Here is a 17,957-nt window from a genome sequence, read left to right as displayed (position 1 = left end):
AGGCCCTTCTGAGGGAGCCATATGTGAGCAGAATCTGAGATGAAAGGAGCCAATCAAGCGGGAAAAGAGCAAGTGCAAGGGGCGGGGGGTGCTTCACAGTGAGAGAAGAGGAGGAGTGTGATGGAGAAGTAGATGGAAAATACAGCATCACTTGGACCTTGGGAAGCCATGCTCTGGAGTTTTATTTTAGGGAGATGAAAAGCCACTGCAGTGTTTTAAGAAGGGGACGGCCATGCTGTGGCAAGAGCTAGACGGAGCAGCTGTGGAGCTAATGCGGGGGATTGAGCTGTTTTGTTGAGTGAGAAGCAAATGGGGATCCAGCTACTCACCCTCTCCATTCCCCAATGCCCCACTGTCCCCTCCCAGCCCCCTCAACTTGGCCAAAGGGAAGTGGGGGCCCTGCCACCTGTAGAGTCCCCTGGGGTTTGCCCAGGGCAAACAGGAAGCTACAGCCCAGTAAGACTGGCCTGGGAATTGACGACTGAGAAAGCAGGTCTCTTGGGTCCCTGAGCCCTTTTTCTGAGTGCCTTCAGCAGTCACACACACACACACACACACACACACACACACACACACTTGGAGAGAGGGACAGAGGGAGAAGGAAAGAGAGATTTAGGAGTTGGGACTCCAGGGTTCTAGTGCTCCTTGTATCACCAGCCTGCCCGATGCTTGATGCGTGACTTCATACAAAGCCCTGCCCTTCTCAGGGTCTTCATTTCCCCATTTCTAAATGGGTCTTTTCTATAACGGAAGCAGGGGTTTCCTGGAGGAAGAACTGGATGAAAAAGCGACCTGAATCATTAGTCACTTCTAAGGACCACTGCAAAGGAGCTGCAGCGGCTCCTGCCTTCTCACATAACTGCCCAGAGCCACCCAGCTTTATGTACGGTGACTGATTTATCCCCAGAATGATCTGCGGGATAGGTTCTCTTGTCATGCCCAGTTTACGGATAAGGAAATTGTCCAGGGTTTTGAACCCAGGCAGCTTTTAGCCATTAATTGACACTGTCTTTAACTGAGGGCCTACTGGGTGCAGGGCTAAAAATGCTGTACATATATTGTCCTATTTAGTCTTCACAAACTATATATATATAATTTTTTTTCTTGTGGTGCCTTGCACATGCTAGGCAAGCACTATACCACTCAACCACATCCCCAGCCCACAAACCATTTTTTTTATAGTTTGAATATTCTCCCTAGCTAATAAGGAAACTGAGGCTTTGAATGATGAAGGAATTTAGCTGAGTGATGAAGGTAGAAACTTCAAATTCTGATGCCAGGAGCAGTGGCGCAGCAGCTTAGGAGGCTGAGGCAGGAGGATCACAAGTTCAAGGCCAGCCTCAGCAATTTAGCAAGGTCCTGAGCAACTTGGTAAGACCCTGTCTCAAAAGAAAATATAAAAAGGGCTGGGGATGTGGTGCTGGGGAGGTGGCTCATTGGTTAAGTGTTCCTGGGTTCAATCCCTGGTTCCAAAAAAAAGAAAAATATACAGATTTTGATCTGTCAGACCCCAAAGTGTGCTGGAGGTGGAAGAAACCCCAAGAAATGTTGGTGGGATGAATGGAGGATGTACACGTGAAGGGAAATGGATTCGGGGCCGGGATTGGGAGGAGGAAAGAAGGAGGGGGGGAAGTCTCAGGGAGCTCCTCAGTCTGAATCCACTCACTCAACAAAGTCCTGTCAGGTGACTTGCTTTAGGGCATAAAGCAAAGGGGACAGTCTCTGCTCCCAAGGGCTTAGGAGCTTGTGGGAGAATTAGAACCAGGAGAGGAACAAACAAGGGCATTTCTCAAGGTGGTGAGTGCCACAATGAAAACAGAGCTGCAGCAGGAAGAGGGCGAGCTTCACAGGTTGGAGGGTGAGTGGAGAAGGGCCGAGGGGGACCGCCCCCTTCCTCTCTGGGGGGATCGCCTGCCACCCCGACAGACACCCATGCTTCATTGCCCACCAGGCCCGGGCCTGCCCCAGCATCCCCTGCGCGGGGAAGCTGGGTGCCCGGAGGAGCCAGGCCACCATGCCACCTCCTCTGCTCCTGTCCTTCCTCCTCTTTCTTACCCCTGTGGGAGTCAGGCCCCAGAAGCCACTGCTGGTGGAGGTGGAAGGTATGTCCGAAGGGCAGAGAGGGAAGGAGTGGGGTCTGGACGGCTGGGTTCCCTGACTGAATAACTTACCCTCTCTGGGCCTCCATTTTCTTGAATGTGTCAACTTGTGGGAGGGTGAGAAGGACTCTGAGGGCTCGTCCACTCCCAGCCTGTGAGATCCCCTGGTTTTTCGGAGGGAAGGGGACTAGGGGCTCCTCTCTCTCTCTCTCTCTCTCTCTCTCTCTCTCTCTCCACAGAGGGAAAAGACATCCTGCTGCCGTGCCTCCAGGATTATGCTCCCTCCGAGCAGCTGGCCTGGTCTCGGGGGAACCGGTCGGCACCCTTCTTAGAGCTGAGCCTGGGCTTACCAAACCTGGGCATCCGTGTGGGGCACCTGGGCATCCTGCTGCTCGTCTTCAACGTCTCTCACCAGATGGGGGGCTTCTACTTGTGCCAGTCGGGGCCCCCTTCCAAGGACACCTGGCGGCCTGGCTGGACAGTGAGCGTGGAGGGCAGTGGTGAGGGCCAGGCCGGGCTGGGCAGTGGGGCTGGGCAGTGGGGCTGGCCAAGGAGAGGGAGGCCTCCAGGGACAGTGGGCCCACGGCCAAAGTGGAGTTGGAGGAGGTCTACCTGCAATTTCACGACTGACACAGCTGCCCCTGGTCTCTCACGCTTCTCTTTGGTCGCTGTTTCTCTGACATCTGCCCCACCCCGCCCGCCATTCTTCATCTCTGTCTCTATCTCTCTGAGTCTTTATTTCTGGGTCTGTATCTCTCTTCCTCTCCTAATGTCTCTGTGTCTGCTTCTGGGTCTCTTCCCAGGGGAGTTGTTCCGTTGGAATGCTTCAGACTTAGAGGCCCTAAACTGTAGCCGGGGGAACATGTCCTCCGGGGGCACTGGGCCCTCTTCTGATCGCCCCATCACCTCCCAACTCTATGTGTGGGCTAAGGACCACCCTAAGATCTGGAATACAGAGCCGGTGTGTGCCCCACCAAGGGGGAGTCTGAAACAGAGCTTCAGCCAAGGTAAGGGGTCTCTGCTGGGGAGATGCCAGGAGGTGGGGTTCCCTGATGGGGGATGGTGACTGGGAACTGGAAGGTTTGGGGGGATCAGACCCCAAGCATGAGGCTTTCCTTGTCTCTCTCTGCTCCAGATCTCACTGTGGCCCCTAATTCCACAATCTGGCTGTCCTGTGGGGTGGCCCCTACCCCTGTGGTCAGTGGCCCCCTCTCCTGGATCTTCAGGCACCCTGTTAAGTCTCACATCTCATTGCTGAACTTAAGCCTGAGCAAGAAGGCCCCATCCAGAGACATGTGGGTCCTGGGGTCTCTTCTGTCGCTGCCCCAGGCCACAACTCAAGATGCTGGTACCTATTATTGTCTCCGTGGCAACCTGACCATCGAGATACACGTGAAGGTCACTGCCCGGCCAGGTAGAGTTACCACCCATTGTAGGTCATCGCGTGGGGGCTGCTGGAAGAGTTGGAAGCCAGACAATCTTAGACCCCTGACCTGAGAGTTGCGAAAAGCCTGGTCCCAAAACCCAATTTCTTTTTGGGGATGGGAGTACCAGGGATTGAACTCAGGGGCACTCAACCACCCCCAGCCCTATTTTGTAATTTATTTAGACACAGGGTCTCACTGAGTTGCTTAGCGCCTCGCCATTGCTGAGGGTGGCTTTGAACTCACAATCCTCCTGCCTCAGCCTCCCCTGCCTCTGGGATTACAGGCGTGCCCCGTGGTGCCTAGCGACCGACAGCCCGCACCGGAAACCCAGTTTCTCCACACAGCTCTTCCCTCCCTGTCTCTAAGGCTGATTTTCTGGGTCTTCCACTGACTCTGTCTGTTCCTCGCCATCTGCTTTGGGAAGAGCCTTATTCCGCCGCCCCTCACTGCTGGAGCCCTGGGCCTCCTCCTCCTCCATGACTTCCCACTCGCATCCCTGACAACACATTCTTCTCCTGGAACCTTTATTCCCATGGCTCCTGGTGTCACCAAGCCTTAGTAACTCTCTTCTGGGTTTCATACCCAGCTACCCCTGCAATTGCCATTTGATGGCCCATGAAACCTTAGGCACAACATATATAAAATCAAAATCAACATCTTTCCCACGTGTGGACTTCTGGGTGGCCCTGCGTAAATGAGAAATGCCAACACCTGTCGCCTGCCCCAGCTGGGAGAGCAGGCATCCTTTCCCCTTCACCCCACCAGCTCGGTCATGTTATTCTGCTGGTTCTGTCTCCTTGATTCCCGCCCACCATGCTCTCCAACCAAACACTCAAACACCACCTCAGCTTCCACTCCAAACTTGACCACAGCGACACGCTAGATCTCAACTCCCAACCTTGTGAACCTACCTCTTCCCTTCACTTTGACCTTGATTGTTTTAACGGCAGCAAGAAGCTGATTGCTAAGCTCCACTTAATCCCCACATCCCCTTGGATCACACCCATGCTTTTTTACTTGGTTTGCTCAATAAATACTGCCTCACGCTGGGTACCAGGTTGGGTGGCATGGTCCCTGTCTTCCTAGGATATGGCTCCTTAGAGGGAGGGAGGATAGTTCTCCTCATAGCTTGGGACTTAAGAGACTATGTCTTGCTTCAATCCCCAGGTGTATGGTCCTTTTGGATTTTTGTTTTCTGGGTTTTTATTTTGTTGGTACCAGACTTTGAACCCAGGGATGCTTAACCTCTGAGCCACATCCTCAGCCCTTTGTAATTTTTTTAATATTTATTTTTTAGTTATAGGTGAACACCATGTCTTTATTTTACTTTATGTGGTGCTGAGGATTGAACCCAGTGCCTCACGCATGCAAGGCAAATGCTCTACCACTGAGCTACAGCCCCAGCCCCTGCCCTTTGTAATTTTTAAATTTTGAGACATGGCCTCACTAAGTTGCTGAGGCTGGCCTTGAATTTGCAATCCTCCTGTCTCAGCCTCCCAAGTCACTGGGATTACAGGCTTGTGCTGCCACAGCCAGCTCCTTTGTGTTCTTGAGGCTGGGAAGTAAGACACCAGCCTGGGGTCCTTGACTCACAGCACCCTTTCCTTAGCAGTTTGGCACTGGCTGCTGGAGACTGGTGGCTGGAAAGTCCCCCTTGTAACTTTGGTTTATCTGATCTTCTGCCTGGGTTCCCTGGTGGCCTTTCTTCATCTTCGAAGAGGTGAGTTATGTCCCCCAGCCAGTTTGCTTGAACCCTACCCCCTCTACCTCAGGATAACACACACTGGCTAGTATGACACCTGTTTTTCTCTCTTCCCACCCCTCCCCCATCCTACAACCCTGACCCCCACTTCTCTAACTCCTTTCAAACTTCCCATTCTTCTTGGAATTCGAACTCATCTCCTCTGTTGACCCAGGGGACCTCCTCAGTACCCCTAAATCCTCACTCTGCCAAGCACTCCTCCTCTGATCCCTCTTCTTAACTCCCACCAGCCCTGATCCAGAGGAGGTTAAGGAAGCGGATGATTGACCCCACCAGGAGGTAATCTGGCAAGGGCACGCCCAGCCCCCTTTTATCTTATGTGATGCATTTACTGTTTCCTCGGCCCGGGGGTCTTTGCCCCATCTCCACCGGGAGTATTACTGCCCAGGCTCCAAGTGCAGCTCCAAAGCTGTGTCAAGTCCTCCCGGAGTGATCCCAACTCCTCTGTAGATTGTCCCACAGAGGAGCTAGCTAATCACGAGTGACCACGTTCAACCTCTGAGGCCCCAAACTGAATCTGAAGTGTGTCCCGGGGTCCTTGCCAGGTCTAGCCTCAGTGCACGTCCCCTGCTTCCACCAGGTTCTTCAAAGTGACGCCTCCTCAGGGAAACGGGACCCAGAACCAGTATGGAAACGTGCTATCCCTTCCCACGCCCACCTCTGGCCCGGGTAAGAGGCTCCAGCAGCCCTTCGGACCCAGGCCCAGTCCTTCCAGCCTGTAGCTCCGCCCCAGTGTGAGAGCTCCACCCATTGCCTCATCCCTCCAATCCTCTGAGCGCCAGGCCTTCCAGAGAGGCAGGTGGGCGGAGGCTGCGGAGTCCCACCCCAGGTGTGGCTCCGCCCCCAGAGTCAAGCCCCGCCTCCAGGACACAAAACCCCACCCCCACGACGCCTCCTGATGTCCAGTTTCACCACCGAACCGTGCCCTAGAACTTGAGGCCACCACCCCAGATATAGATCTGGCCTCCATGGTTCAAGGCCAGGTACCTAAACCCAGAAGCCATCCCTGGAACCTAGAGCACCCTCTCCCCCTGCCCCTCACCTTGTCGTCTCCCGGCGCCATTCTCTCCAGGACGTACCAAGCGCTGGGCGGCAGGCTTGGGAAGCGCCTCCCTGTCCTACGGAAACCCGCGCCGCGATGCCCAGGAGGCTGGCACCCCAGAAGCAGGTGAATGAGGGGGTCGTTCCTCACGCAGAGGTGTTGAAACTGTCTGTGGCACATTCTGGCCTGGGCTGGAGGACGACAAGAGTGATTCAGTTCCCCACCCCTGTCCCCAAACCCGCAGGACTAGAAGAAGAAGGGGAGGGCTATGAGGAGCCGGACAGCGAGGAGGGGTCCGAGTTCTACGAGAACGACTCCAACCTTGGGCGGGACCAGCTTTCCCAGGGTAAGGCTGCCCACTCTCCGTCTCCCCACTTCTGTGGGCTGTGGACCCCTGCTGGATGTCCCTCCTTCTCCACCAGATGGCAGTGGCTATGAGAACCCTGAGGATGGGTCCCTGGGTCCTGAGGACGCAGACTCCTTCTCCAACGGTAATTTAGGGTCCTTGTGGGGCTTCAGGTATGGGGGAGGGGCCAGCACAGTGTGGAGCCCCTAAGGGTAGGAGTGGTCTCTGGAGCTTTCCTTGTGCCTCAGCTGAGTCTTACGAGAACGAGGATGGAGAGCTGGCCCCACCAGTCACCAAGACAATGGGTGAGTATGAAGAAGGTCGCATTCCTGGGAAGGGGAAAGGTCTGCAAGCTGGGAGGAATAGTGATGTCCCTTTTCATTTTTCAGACTTCCTGAGCCCCCATGGGTCTGCCAGGGACCCCAGCCGGGAAGCAACCTCCCTTGGTGAGAGATGCTTGGGACTATCCCACTTTGCCCTGCCTATCCCCCTGGGTGACCTGCCCTCAGCCCTGGCACCAGACCCAACCTTGATCTGATTCTAACCCCAAATTCAAGCTTAACCCTGACCTTAGATTTGACTCCTAACTCTAACCTCAACAATGACCCCATCCCCAATTTGGACCCTCAGTATTTACATCGTCACTAACCTTAAACATCAACATCGAGTCCAATGCACTGCCACCCTTGACCCTAGCTCAATTTCCTCTTCATTCTCACTTTTCCCAAATCTGCTCACTGCCCCACCCCCAAACCCCAGGATTGAACCTGGAGTCTTGTGCCTGCGAGGCAAGAGCTCTACCAGAGTTATGTCCCCTGCTCTATTTTATTTGGAGACAAGGTCTCACTAAGTTGCTGAGGCTGGTCTCAAACTTGGGATTCTCCTCCTTAGCCTTCTGAGAGACTGGGTTAGCATGTGCTTCTGTGCCTGGCTCCAGTTTTTCTGATCATGACCATAATCTAACCCATACCTAACCCTGACCCTACAACTAAGCAGGACCCCAAACCTGGTGGTGACCTAATCAGTCATTCCAACATGGGTGGAGCCTCCACCTTCCCAGTGGTAGGCCAACTTCCTTCCAAGCCCCCGGCATGGATCTGGCCTCCAATTCTCCATCCCCTGCCCAATCAGGGTCCCAGTCCTATGAAGATATGAGAGGGATCCTGTATGCAGCCCCCCAGCTTCGCCCCCTTCAGACTGGTCCCAATCATGAGGAAGGTACGGGCTTCTGCACTGTCCCTGGGTGTCCTCTGGCGGATTCCCTTCCTAGCCTACTTCCACCCCCACCTGCGTTTTGCTTTCTTCTGGTCCTTCGCAGACGCAGACTCTTATGAGAACATGGATAATCCCGACGATCCAGAACCAGCATGGGGAGGAGGAGGGCGCACGGGAGCCTGGAGTACCAGGTGACCCCCAGGTGACCAGGTGAGCTGGGAACGGCCGATAGGAAATGAGGAGGAGGAGGAGGGAGATACGCAGGGATGGCAGAGGACATTGACTCTGAGAAGGAGAGGGAAAGCGGTTCCCAGAGCCTGGCGGGCAGGGGAGGGCCCCTGGACCCATTTTCACCCCCATTTCTTCTATACAGCTTGCGTGTCCTTAGGCCCCAACACCTGCCTACTCCTGACTTGGAAATCTGGGGACTCCCAGCAGACGGTGTCAAACCCTGGAGTGAAGTTGCTTGGGATGTTTGTGTGTGTGTGTTTGTGTGTGTGTGTACGTACTTGTGTGTACATGCATGTACGCATGTGTGTGTGTTTTTGTGTATGTACAACTGAATCTTCCAACCCCTTTTGCTTTCCCCAAATAAACTCAATGATCTCTTCCAGTCCTCTGAAGTGTAGTGCTTTTTTGTGGGAGGGAAGGAAAGGTAAGGATGGACACACTCCTGTCCCCTCTTGAGTCCCCAGAGGCAGGAGGGCTGCATTCCATGCACTGCGTGGCTTGGCATGTACCTTCTGTGGGGTGGCTCCATTCATTGCCCTCACCTACCTGTTCTTCACCTTCAGCTACATTCCCACAACCCAGTTATTCAACTATTGTTCACTCGGCAGTTGTATGCACAAGGAAGAAACCCTGCAGGGACTGGCAGACTACGTAGACGCACGTTCCATCATCATACAGTCTTTATTTATTGAGCATCTACTATATGTGCCCAGGCTGGTCAACTCCTGAGCTCAAGTGATTGCCCTGTCTTAGCCTCCTGAGTAGCTGGACTACAGGCACTCACCACTATGCCTTTTTTTGGTGCTGAGGATTGAACCTGTGGCCTGATGGATGCTAAGCATGTGCTCTACCACCAATCTACCCACTCAGCTCCATGAAATAAATATGTGGTCTTTATCCCCATTTCCTGTTATACAAATAACTCCTGAAATCCTCGGAATCTCCAGAAATTTATCTTTTTTGTAAGCTAGCGAGTTGACTTGATGGGTGGCTGTCAACTCCCAGGGAGCTTCAGGATGGGGGTCATAAGAAAGAACAAAGCAGGATTAGACGGTTAGGACTTTCAGCCCACCCCTCAACCTCCAGGGAGGAGAGAGGGGCTAAAGGTCAGTTGATCACCAGTGGCCAGTGGTGTAATCAATAATTAAGCCTCGTGCCCTGTCCCATGGGCCTTGCCCTATGCCTCTCTTCATCTGTCTTCTGTAACAAACTAGTAAATTCGTTTCCCTGTGTTCTGTGAACCACTCTGGCAAGCTGATGGAATCCAAGGAGAGGGTTGTGGGAACCCTGGTTTGTAGCCAGTGGATGAGAAGCACAGATAAAGCAATCTGGGGGCTGCCATCGGCATCAGAAGGAGGAGGGGAGCAGTCTTGGGGGGCTGTGCCCTAACCTGAGGGATCTGATGCTCTCTCCAGGTTGTGCAGAACAGAGCTGGATTAGGGGACACCCAATGGGTATCTGCTGCAGAATTAATTGCTCGCTTGCCAGTGGGGAGAAGTCCTTTCAGAAGTCCTTTCAGTCCCCTGAGTTCAATCCCCAGGATCAATAAGATTATATTAACACATTTTATCTTCACAAACTTAAGAGATAAGTATATTCATTATGGCCCTTTCATAGATGAGGAGACTGAGGCAGAGAAGTTAGATAACAAGCCCAAGGCTTGCCGAGGTATAAAATGCTGAGTCCATGCAATCCAATTCTGAGCCCCTACTCAATCTTTTTTGGGGGGGTGATAGTGGGGATTGAACCCAGGGCACTTTACCACTGAGCCACATCCCCAGCCCTTTTTATTTTGAGACAGGGTCTCACTAAGTTGCTGAGGTCCTTGCTGAATTGCTGAAGCTGGCCTTGAACTCTCATTCCTCCTGCCCTGCCTCAGCCTGAGCTGCTGGGATGACAGGCATGTGCCACCGTCCCCAGCCTATTTTCAGTCTTGACACTCTCCCTTCTAGGTGTAAAATTATCAATAAGAAATTGAGCACCAGAGAGGCTAACTGATGCCAGGCATGGTGGTGCTCGCCTGTAATGCCAGCAACTCAGGAGATAGAGGCAGGAAGATTGCAAGTTCAAGGTCAGCCTGGGCAATTCAGTGAGAGTCTATCTCAAAATAAAAAGTAAAAAGGGATGAAGAAGTGGTTCAGTAGTAAAATGCCCCTGAATTCAATCCCCAGGATTAATAATAATAATAATAATTGCTGGGAGCCATTAGCCAAGTAGGTATGACAATTTCCTTGCCAGCGTACCCCATGTTGCAGTGACATTGAATGTAGGTGACCTTGCTCAAGGACCAGGGCGGAATCTAAAAAAAAAAAAAAAAATAGGAGGAAAAAAATCAACTAAGGGTAAATGTACTAACCTTAAAGGAAAACTAGAAGATAGAAACAAGATAAAAATGGTTAAAAATGTCAAATAAAGGTATTTCAGATAAAAAATACAAAAAGCTAAGACAACTATTAGATACAGACATATACTTATTAAAACAAAAAGAGGGAATTGGAAAGGGGCATATATCCCCCAAAGATAAACTTAAAATAACCCTTTTTACCCTAAACTTTTTAAATTTGGATTCATCAGGACTTAGTGCTTCGGAAAGACATGTATCCAAAAAATGTACATAAGCCTAAGGTACTTTGGAAAGATATTCTAACAGGACNTTAGGATAATCGGGTTTAGGGCGTTCCAGGTTTAAGATTATTCCTGCTAGGAATAGGGCGTATCCTGCTGCCTGAGTTCCCCTTGAGTTCTCACGGGATTCAGACAGTATATTTTTGGGAGATAGAAGCCCAGTGGAGGTGGATTTGGGCAGAGAACGTGGATTTCCCCAGAACGTGATTGTAGATGGCTGGTGTGAGTTCGGGAATAAAGAGTTGCTGTTTGAATCTACAAGCTGTGTGGTGGCTCGTGATTGTGTGCCCAGCCAGACTGCGGCATTTGTGCCCAGCCAGACTGCGGCAAATAATAATAATAATAATAATAATGAAAAATTAAAATAAATTAAAAAGCCAAATAAATCAGAGACTAAAAGTCCTCATCCCCCAAAATCGTTTTGTAGAAAGCTCCAAATTCTTTTTTTCTTTTTCTTTTTTTGGTATCTATGTGGATACCACATCCCCAACCCTTTTTAAAATATCTTACTAGAGACAGGGTCGCACTGAATTGCTTAGTGCCTCACTAAGTTGCTGAGGCTGGCTTTGAACTTGAAATCTTCCTGCCTCAGCCTCCTGAGCCTCTAGGATTACAGGCGCGCACCACCACACCTGGCTACATCCAAAATCTTATCTCAGGAAAAATTGGCATCAGTCACTGTATTCCTGATGTCTTCTGCCTGGCCTGCTTCTTCTGTCACCACCAGTGTCCCCAAGTCTAGTAGCCTTCTGAAACCCAGAACTAGCTTCTGAAAACCCAAGTCCTCTTGCTCCAGAAATTTCAAACCTCTCTGCATGTCTGTCTAGAATATTTCAGTATGTACATTTTTATTTCTAGAATTATTTGTTTTCTTATTTATTCTAATTTCCTTTGAACTACCCTAAATTTATTCTATTTATTATTATTATTATTATTATTATTATTATTATTATTTCTGCAGTTCTGGAAATGGAACTTGGGGCCTTGCACATGCTAAGCAAGTGCTCTACCACTGAGCTACACCCCCAGCCCAGAATTTCTTTTCTTAGTGCATCAGTTCATAATATGCTATTTTTCTGAGCTGGGGGCTGTAGCTCAGTGGCAGAGCGCTTGCCTAGAATGTGTAAGGCACTGGGTTCTATCCTCAGCACCACATAAAAAAATAAACTAACTAAAAGCATTCTGTGGGGAGCTACCCCAAATGCACGCACCTTTAAGTCCTGTTGCACCATGGGGATCTGAAAGATCACTGTAGTCAGGCTCGGTAGTGCTGCCTGACCCCTGACTTGGGTTTTTCCCTCGATGGGATTACAAGGCGTGGCCCTAGGAGTAGGTAGCACCCAGAGGGGTTGAGCTACACTCACCTGTTCCTTTGTAATCCTACCCCTTGCCTCATTTGAATGGCTTCTCCCCATAAAAAGGGTTCAGCACGTGTTCCTTGCTCTTTTTCCACGGACCCCTCAGGTCAGAGGAGCCCACACAGGACCCAAAGAAAAAGGTATTTCTCTGTCTCTGTGTGGTTATTTCATGCAGCCCAGTTCACCTGGAGTGACCCTGAGAAAAGCATTCAGTACATCTACAATTACAAAAAATAAAATAAAATAAATCTTGGGGTTTTTTCATTTTTTTTTTCCTGGAAAGTTCTTCTTTATCTCTGAACATTTGAAACCTACTTTTCCTGTGTTAACATTACTGCTATGTGCCAGGCATCTTTCTAAGTGTTTTAGAGGTATCATCTCAATTTACATTCACAACAATCCTAGCAGGAGGAAGCACTAGAATTCTCATCCTACACCTGAGAAAACTGAGGCATAGAGAAGTTAAACAGCTATTTTGATTGCTAACTGGCTTTTGGCAAAGGAACCTGTCTGAGCCTCAGTTTCTCTAACTATAAAATGGCACCAGGGAAGAGGCCTTGTATGGTTACTATTATCCTTATATTTTTAATTAATTAGTTAATTAATTAATTAAGAGTCCCAGGGATTGAACTCAGGGGCACTCGACCACTGAGCCACAACCCCAACCCTATTTTGTATTTTATTTAGAGACAGGGTCTCACTGAGTTGCTCAGTGCCCTGCTTTTGCTGAGGCTGGCTTTGAACTCGTGATCCTCCCTCCTCAACCTCCAGAGCTGCTGGGATCACTTCGCCCAGCACTATTATCTTTATAATGGTGTGAATTCTCTCGTGGTTTCCTGGTGTCACCATGGAGGGTTTCTTGACTTCTTTGTGTTTCTCCTGCCTATGGGAGTCCCTTGGGTTCCCTGGGCCCCACTGCCTGTCCCTGGGGCCAGCCTACTTTGGCTTCTGCCACTGTCTTACCAGCCACACAGGTTTCTGACCATTTTATTCATGAGTTTGTCTAAGTAGATTTTTGTTCCAGAGATTTGGGCTGTATCAGGACCCGACTTCCACGAGACTTGAGATCCTGATTACCCACAATGGTTTACATCCAGGTCTCATGCCAGGACCCTGGGGAAGGATTTGGTTTTTTTCTCCTTTGTCTGTGCCCAGATAAGATATTCCTTCCTCAATTTCCAGCCTTGGTCAGGAAGCAGTTTCAGCTTGCTGCTGTTCCTGAGGCCTCAGCCTTGACCTCTGTCTCCATGTGAGTATGAAAATGACAATCCGACATACAGGTGCAGTGGCACACACCTGTAATCCCAGCAACTCTGGAGGCTGAGGCAGGAGAGTCACAAGTTCTAGGCCAGCCTGAGCAACTTAGTGAGACCCCGTCTCAAAATAAAAAGGAATAAGGGCTGGGGACCTAGCTCCATGGTAGAGCATCCCTGGTTCAATCCTCAGTACCACAAAGCCATTCCTAGGGCTGCTTGACCTCACATTCCTCCTCCCGAACCATCATGACTTTGATTTCCTTCTTTATTTCTGGCACCAAGAAAATAAGAAGATTCTGTATTTTTTTATTTTGGAGATTGCACCCGAAGGCAGTTTACCACTGAGCCACATCCCAGCCCTTTTTATTTTTAATTTTGAAACAGGGTCTCCCTAAGTTGCTTCAGGCCTCACTAAATTGTTGAGGTTGGTCTTGAACTTTGGATTCTCCTGCCTCAGTCTCCCAAGTTGCTGGTCTTACGGGCATAACACAAATCTGCTTTCTTCACCTCAGTTCACTTGAGTTTCCCATCTGTGCTTGAAGCCTTTCTAGTGTGACTTCTGGTCAAAATGTCCTGCCTTCCTGAGGTTAGATCCTTGTCCCAGTCTCCTTGCCCCGGGTACCCAGCTTGGGGATGGTAGTGGTCTTCACAGGCTCAGGAAATGGGAAGGAGGAGGAGCAAATGTAGGATTATGGAAAGTTCTGCTGTGGAAGCTTCATGCATTGGGGGTTGGGGGGTGGGAGGAGCTGTGGGCTCTGCCACTCAGGCAAGTGTGGGGGGGGAAGCTGAGGTTGGAAGAGAAGGGTGCCGCCTCAGCCCAGAGCTCCAGAATGAGGCCCCGTGGGTCTGAATCCCACCTCTATCCCTTCCAAGCTGGGCCACTTTTAGCTCCTGAAGCTTGGGGAGAAGGAGACTTGAGGGACATTTGAGGCCCTCAGTGTCACTTCCAGCATCTTGGCTTCTAGTCACCTCCCAGGTGGGGCCCATGGCTAGAAGAGGGCTGTAGGCTGTTTTAGACTTTCGACGGTCAGCCAGGTACAGTGGCACTTGTACGTAGTTCCAGCTACCAGGGAGGCTGAGACAGGAGGATCGCATGAGCCCAGGAATTCAAGGCCAGCCAGGACGACATAGTAAGAGCCCATCTTCAAAAAACAACCTTTCCCTCGGAAGATTGGATAATTTGAGACTCTGGAATAACCTGATAGCAGACAATTTACAAGAGAAAAAAATCTTTCTTTTCTTTCATTTTTTCTTTGGGTCTGGGGATTGAACCCATGGGCTCTACCACAGAACTACACTCCCAGCCCTTTTTAGTTTTTATTTTGAGATTGGGTCTCATTCATTTTCTCAGGCTGGCCTTCAACTCCTGCTTCTCCTGCCTCAGTCTCCTGAGTGGCTCGGGTTACAGGCCACTGCACCAGCTAGAAAAATCATTTTAAGTACATCCACATGCATGGGAATCACACAAAATTATGAGACTAAAAAAAAAAAATCAGATAGTTGAAGTTTACATATTATTCCCTAAAGAGAGAAATAATTGGCTTCAGGGATGTACATGCCAGGGAGTCTCAGAGAAGCTGGTGTCAGGTGCCACTCCATAGAAACTCTACTTTTCTTAGCCCTGCAGGGTAGAGTGTCAGAAGGGACACGTGATGGGGGATAATATGTGTAATATTATATGTATACATAACATATATAAACTGTATGTATCTAATATAATATAGTTACAGAAATAAACAGGGACCTGGGTCTTTTGTGAGGAGGGGTGACAAACTAAGATATCACAGGTGAAGAGGTGTCTGTCTCCCAAGAAGGTCCAAGGAGTTTCCGGAGTGGGGTTCTTGGGCCTACATGATGGAAAGAATTTCAGTGCACACCAGACAGAAGTTTATTTAGGAAAGTAGATTAACACATTCAAGGGACAATATGGGTCATCTCAAGAGCGGGAGACTTGATTTGGGGGTTTCCCCGCTCTTCTTTTAAGGGAAACTCTGTGAGGGGTGTTAATAGGAAGGTATGTAGGAGTGGTGTCATTCGGGTGATCTCAAGATGCTTTCCAGTGATCTGGTCAATCTCAGGTGATCTGATCAACAGAGAGCCCTGGAAAGTCCACCTAAATAGTAGATTTCTTAAAATGTCATATCTCTCTTTGCTTAATCTATGTATTGGGGGATAATTAATCATACTCAAGACAAATTTACTTATTTTCCAGAAATTTGGGATTGACAGGCCTGAGAGAGAGACTGTCTTAGGCCTAGAAAAGTATATAACACTTCTGAATTTAAATTTTGATTTCCTTGCCCTTCCTTCATATCTCCTTTCTTCCTCTTTCTTATTTTCTTCTACTCTACCTCAGAGGGGACTGGAGAGAAAGCCATCACTAGCAAATACCGCTTACTTTTTATAATGTAAATTTCCTTTATAAATGTGTCTTTTACAGACTTCAGCATTTCTCTGAATAGCCATCATGTAATATGCCAAATAAGTATATTTTGGGGAGGTGTATTTTGGTCTCCCATCGGGGCCTTTGGTGCAATTTCTATGCTTCCAGCCTGCCTACAAAAGTCTCCTGGGGTTGGGAAGTCCTTGGAGTCCCATCTGTCAGAGCCCAGTAGCCTTTGTGTACTGAGAAACAGCTCCACCTGCTGGCATGAGTCTTCAGTCCTGACCTGGGTGAGTCAGCGTGGAGGATCTGAGGGTGTGCTGTGTTGGGGTGAATGTGGGGGTGGGGATGTCATTGAGATGGTGCTGGTGGTGTCCAGAATGGGATGTGGGTGGCACTTGAGATGCTGTTCTGGATGGATGTGTGCAGTACAACTTGCATGAACATTTGTGTGTGTGTGTGTGTGTGTGTGTGTTTGTCTTGTGGAGTTGGGTGCCTGTTGTGTGGGTGTCACTGGAAGTATGCTGTGGATGTATGGCGTGAGGTTCAGTTGGAGGCAAAGTGGGAGGTGTGAAGTGTTGAAGGGGTGTGTTTGTGTTGGGTTGCTCAGGACTTGTGTGGAAGATACAGATGTTGGACGTGTATGATACCATTTGTATGACGTGTGGGTGGGTGTGTTGGGGGGAATATAATTAAAAACAAAAATCTCTCAACCCAATAACCCTCTCCACAAAGGCAGTAGGGACAGGAAGGTTTTATTACAGAGTATGCATTAAGCTAGAATGTGATTGGCATCACAAGCAATCCATGAAGATTGCAAAGGCAGAAAGAAATCTTGCCCTTGAACCCAGGGCTTCCAGCAAGCCAAGCTTGCTCACCGCTGAGTTACCCCCGGCTCCCCTGCTATTTAAGGTCAAATTTCAAAACTGATATCAGGCTTTCAAGATGAACAACTTCTCAAAAGGAGTTGATTAAACCTTTAGTCAAACATGGTTCATCTTAACTTTATCATGCATGATAAGCAAGGAGGCAACTTGTGCTAAGACGTTTGCTGGAGAGGGAACAAACTTTTTTGGTAGTTTCACATATTACAGCAAGATGACCAGAGAAGTTAGGCTTATTTTCCCCTAGGAACTGGGAGAGGGGGGCGGGAATCCCCTTAACATTTGCATTTCGAAAACACATCTCCCCTGGGCTGGGGATGAGTGCTTGACTGGCAGGTCCTAAATTCAGTTCCCAGCAACCCCGCCTCCCCCCCCCCAAAAAAAAAAAAAAAAAAAACCCAACAAAACACAGCTCTGAGTTGTGAACCCCTGAGTTGTGAAAGGCATTATAAAGATCAGCATATGCAGCATTTTGAATGTTGGATTTTGATCTGTTCCCAGGCTAGCACGATCTTCTCACATGATGCTGGGCAGGGAAGGGGGCTGCAGCTCCCAGTCAACCCTGCCGTCACCCGGGTGAACAGCCAGTAAGTACTGCAAGGTGCACTGTGGTGCCGAGAGCCGCGACCTTCTGTGGGTTGGGCATATTAATTGCAATGGTAAATCATAAATGCTCCTCGGAAATCGAGGAGCACCTGTATTTGAAAGGACAGATTTTGAAAGAGAAGGGCGAGAAGTCTTTTCCTTTGTTTTCAACAGGGAGAATTAAGCCGCTTATTTTAATCTGTCTTTGCCGCGTTGTGCCAAGTGTGTGCTCTTGGGTGTGTATACTGCCGACGCTGTGGTGTGTTTGAAGGTGTCCGACATGAGGGACGGTGTACCTGTGTGCCTATGTGGCACTGGGTGGAATTCCTCAGGCCTGCAGCAGTCGGCTGTGGGCTTGGGGGGGCCGTGGCCGGATACCCGCGAAATCTCAGGCCTAACTTGGCAGCTCGTGAGGCGTTTCCCGCTCCTTCTTCCGCCTCTCTGAGCACTACAATTCCCAGGATGCCCCGCGCCTCCGCCACCGAGAAGACGGGTCTCTTCCGTGGCGGGTCCGGGGAAAGGCTCCTCTGAAGGGAAGAAGCCCCCAGCCAATGGGGGAGCTGGACGCAATCGAAACCTTCGCTGATTGCACCGAGGGGATTGGAATCTTTGGCGCCTTTGTTTCAGTGGTGGGTGCGTGATGGACGGGTGAGTTGACCAATGAAGCGGCAGGGGGCGGGCCCAGAGCGTGCGTGCGGAAGGGATGCTGGCCAGCGGGCTGTTCGCCCAGTAAAAGGCGTAAGT

At 50.0% G+C, this 17,957-nt stretch overlaps 1 protein-coding gene across 8 annotated transcripts; it reads left to right on the top strand.

Annotated features, from left to right (window-relative positions):
• The first annotated feature begins 1,683 nt into the window (after positions 1-1,683).
• On the top strand, positions 1,684-8,504 carry Cd19 (CD19 molecule). Of its 8 annotated transcripts, XM_048789711.1 has the most exons (16): positions 1,689-1,858; positions 1,952-2,102; positions 2,339-2,580; positions 2,903-3,106; positions 3,235-3,513; positions 5,136-5,246; positions 5,519-5,567; positions 5,869-5,957; positions 6,361-6,456; positions 6,575-6,676; positions 6,753-6,821; positions 6,925-6,981; positions 7,066-7,122; positions 7,808-7,894; positions 7,995-8,101; positions 8,265-8,504. In XM_048789711.1, the coding sequence occupies exons 1-15, from the start codon at positions 1,810-1,812 to the stop codon at positions 8,084-8,086; spliced, it is 1,734 nt and encodes a 577-aa protein (XP_048645668.1). In that variant the 5' UTR covers positions 1,689-1,809; the 3' UTR covers positions 8,087-8,101; positions 8,265-8,504. The 8 variants fall into 8 exon arrangements, 4 of the variants coding, with proteins under 4 accessions (XP_048645669.1, XP_048645668.1, XP_015346694.1 ...); XR_007342709.1 differs by having other exon boundaries at positions 1,684-1,858; positions 7,808-8,101; XM_048789712.1 differs by lacking the exon at positions 7,808-7,894 and having other exon boundaries at positions 1,685-1,858.
• The last annotated feature ends 9,453 nt before the right edge of the window (positions 8,505-17,957 follow it).

This window comes from Marmota marmota, unplaced genomic scaffold (genome assembly GCF_001458135.2).
Source record: "Marmota marmota marmota unplaced genomic scaffold, marMar, whole genome shotgun sequence".
Lineage (NCBI taxonomy): Eukaryota > Metazoa > Chordata > Mammalia > Rodentia > Sciuridae > Marmota > Marmota marmota.
The sequence above is the reverse complement of the archived record's forward strand: the minus strand, read 5'-3'. Positions and strand labels throughout refer to the sequence as shown.

Coding starts and splice junctions, on each gene's coding strand:
- Cd19 (XM_048789711.1), top strand. CDS start 1,810: ATGAAAACAGAGCTGCAGCAGGAAGAGGGCGAGCTTCACAGGTTGGAG. Junction 2,103..2,338: donor ACTGCTGGTGGAGGTGGAAG/GTATGTCCGAAG, acceptor CTCTCTCCACAG/AGGGAAAAGACATCCTGCTG. Junction 2,581..2,902: donor CCTGGCGGCCTGGCTGGACA/GTGAGCGTGGAG, acceptor GTCTCTTCCCAG/GGGAGTTGTTCCGTTGGAAT.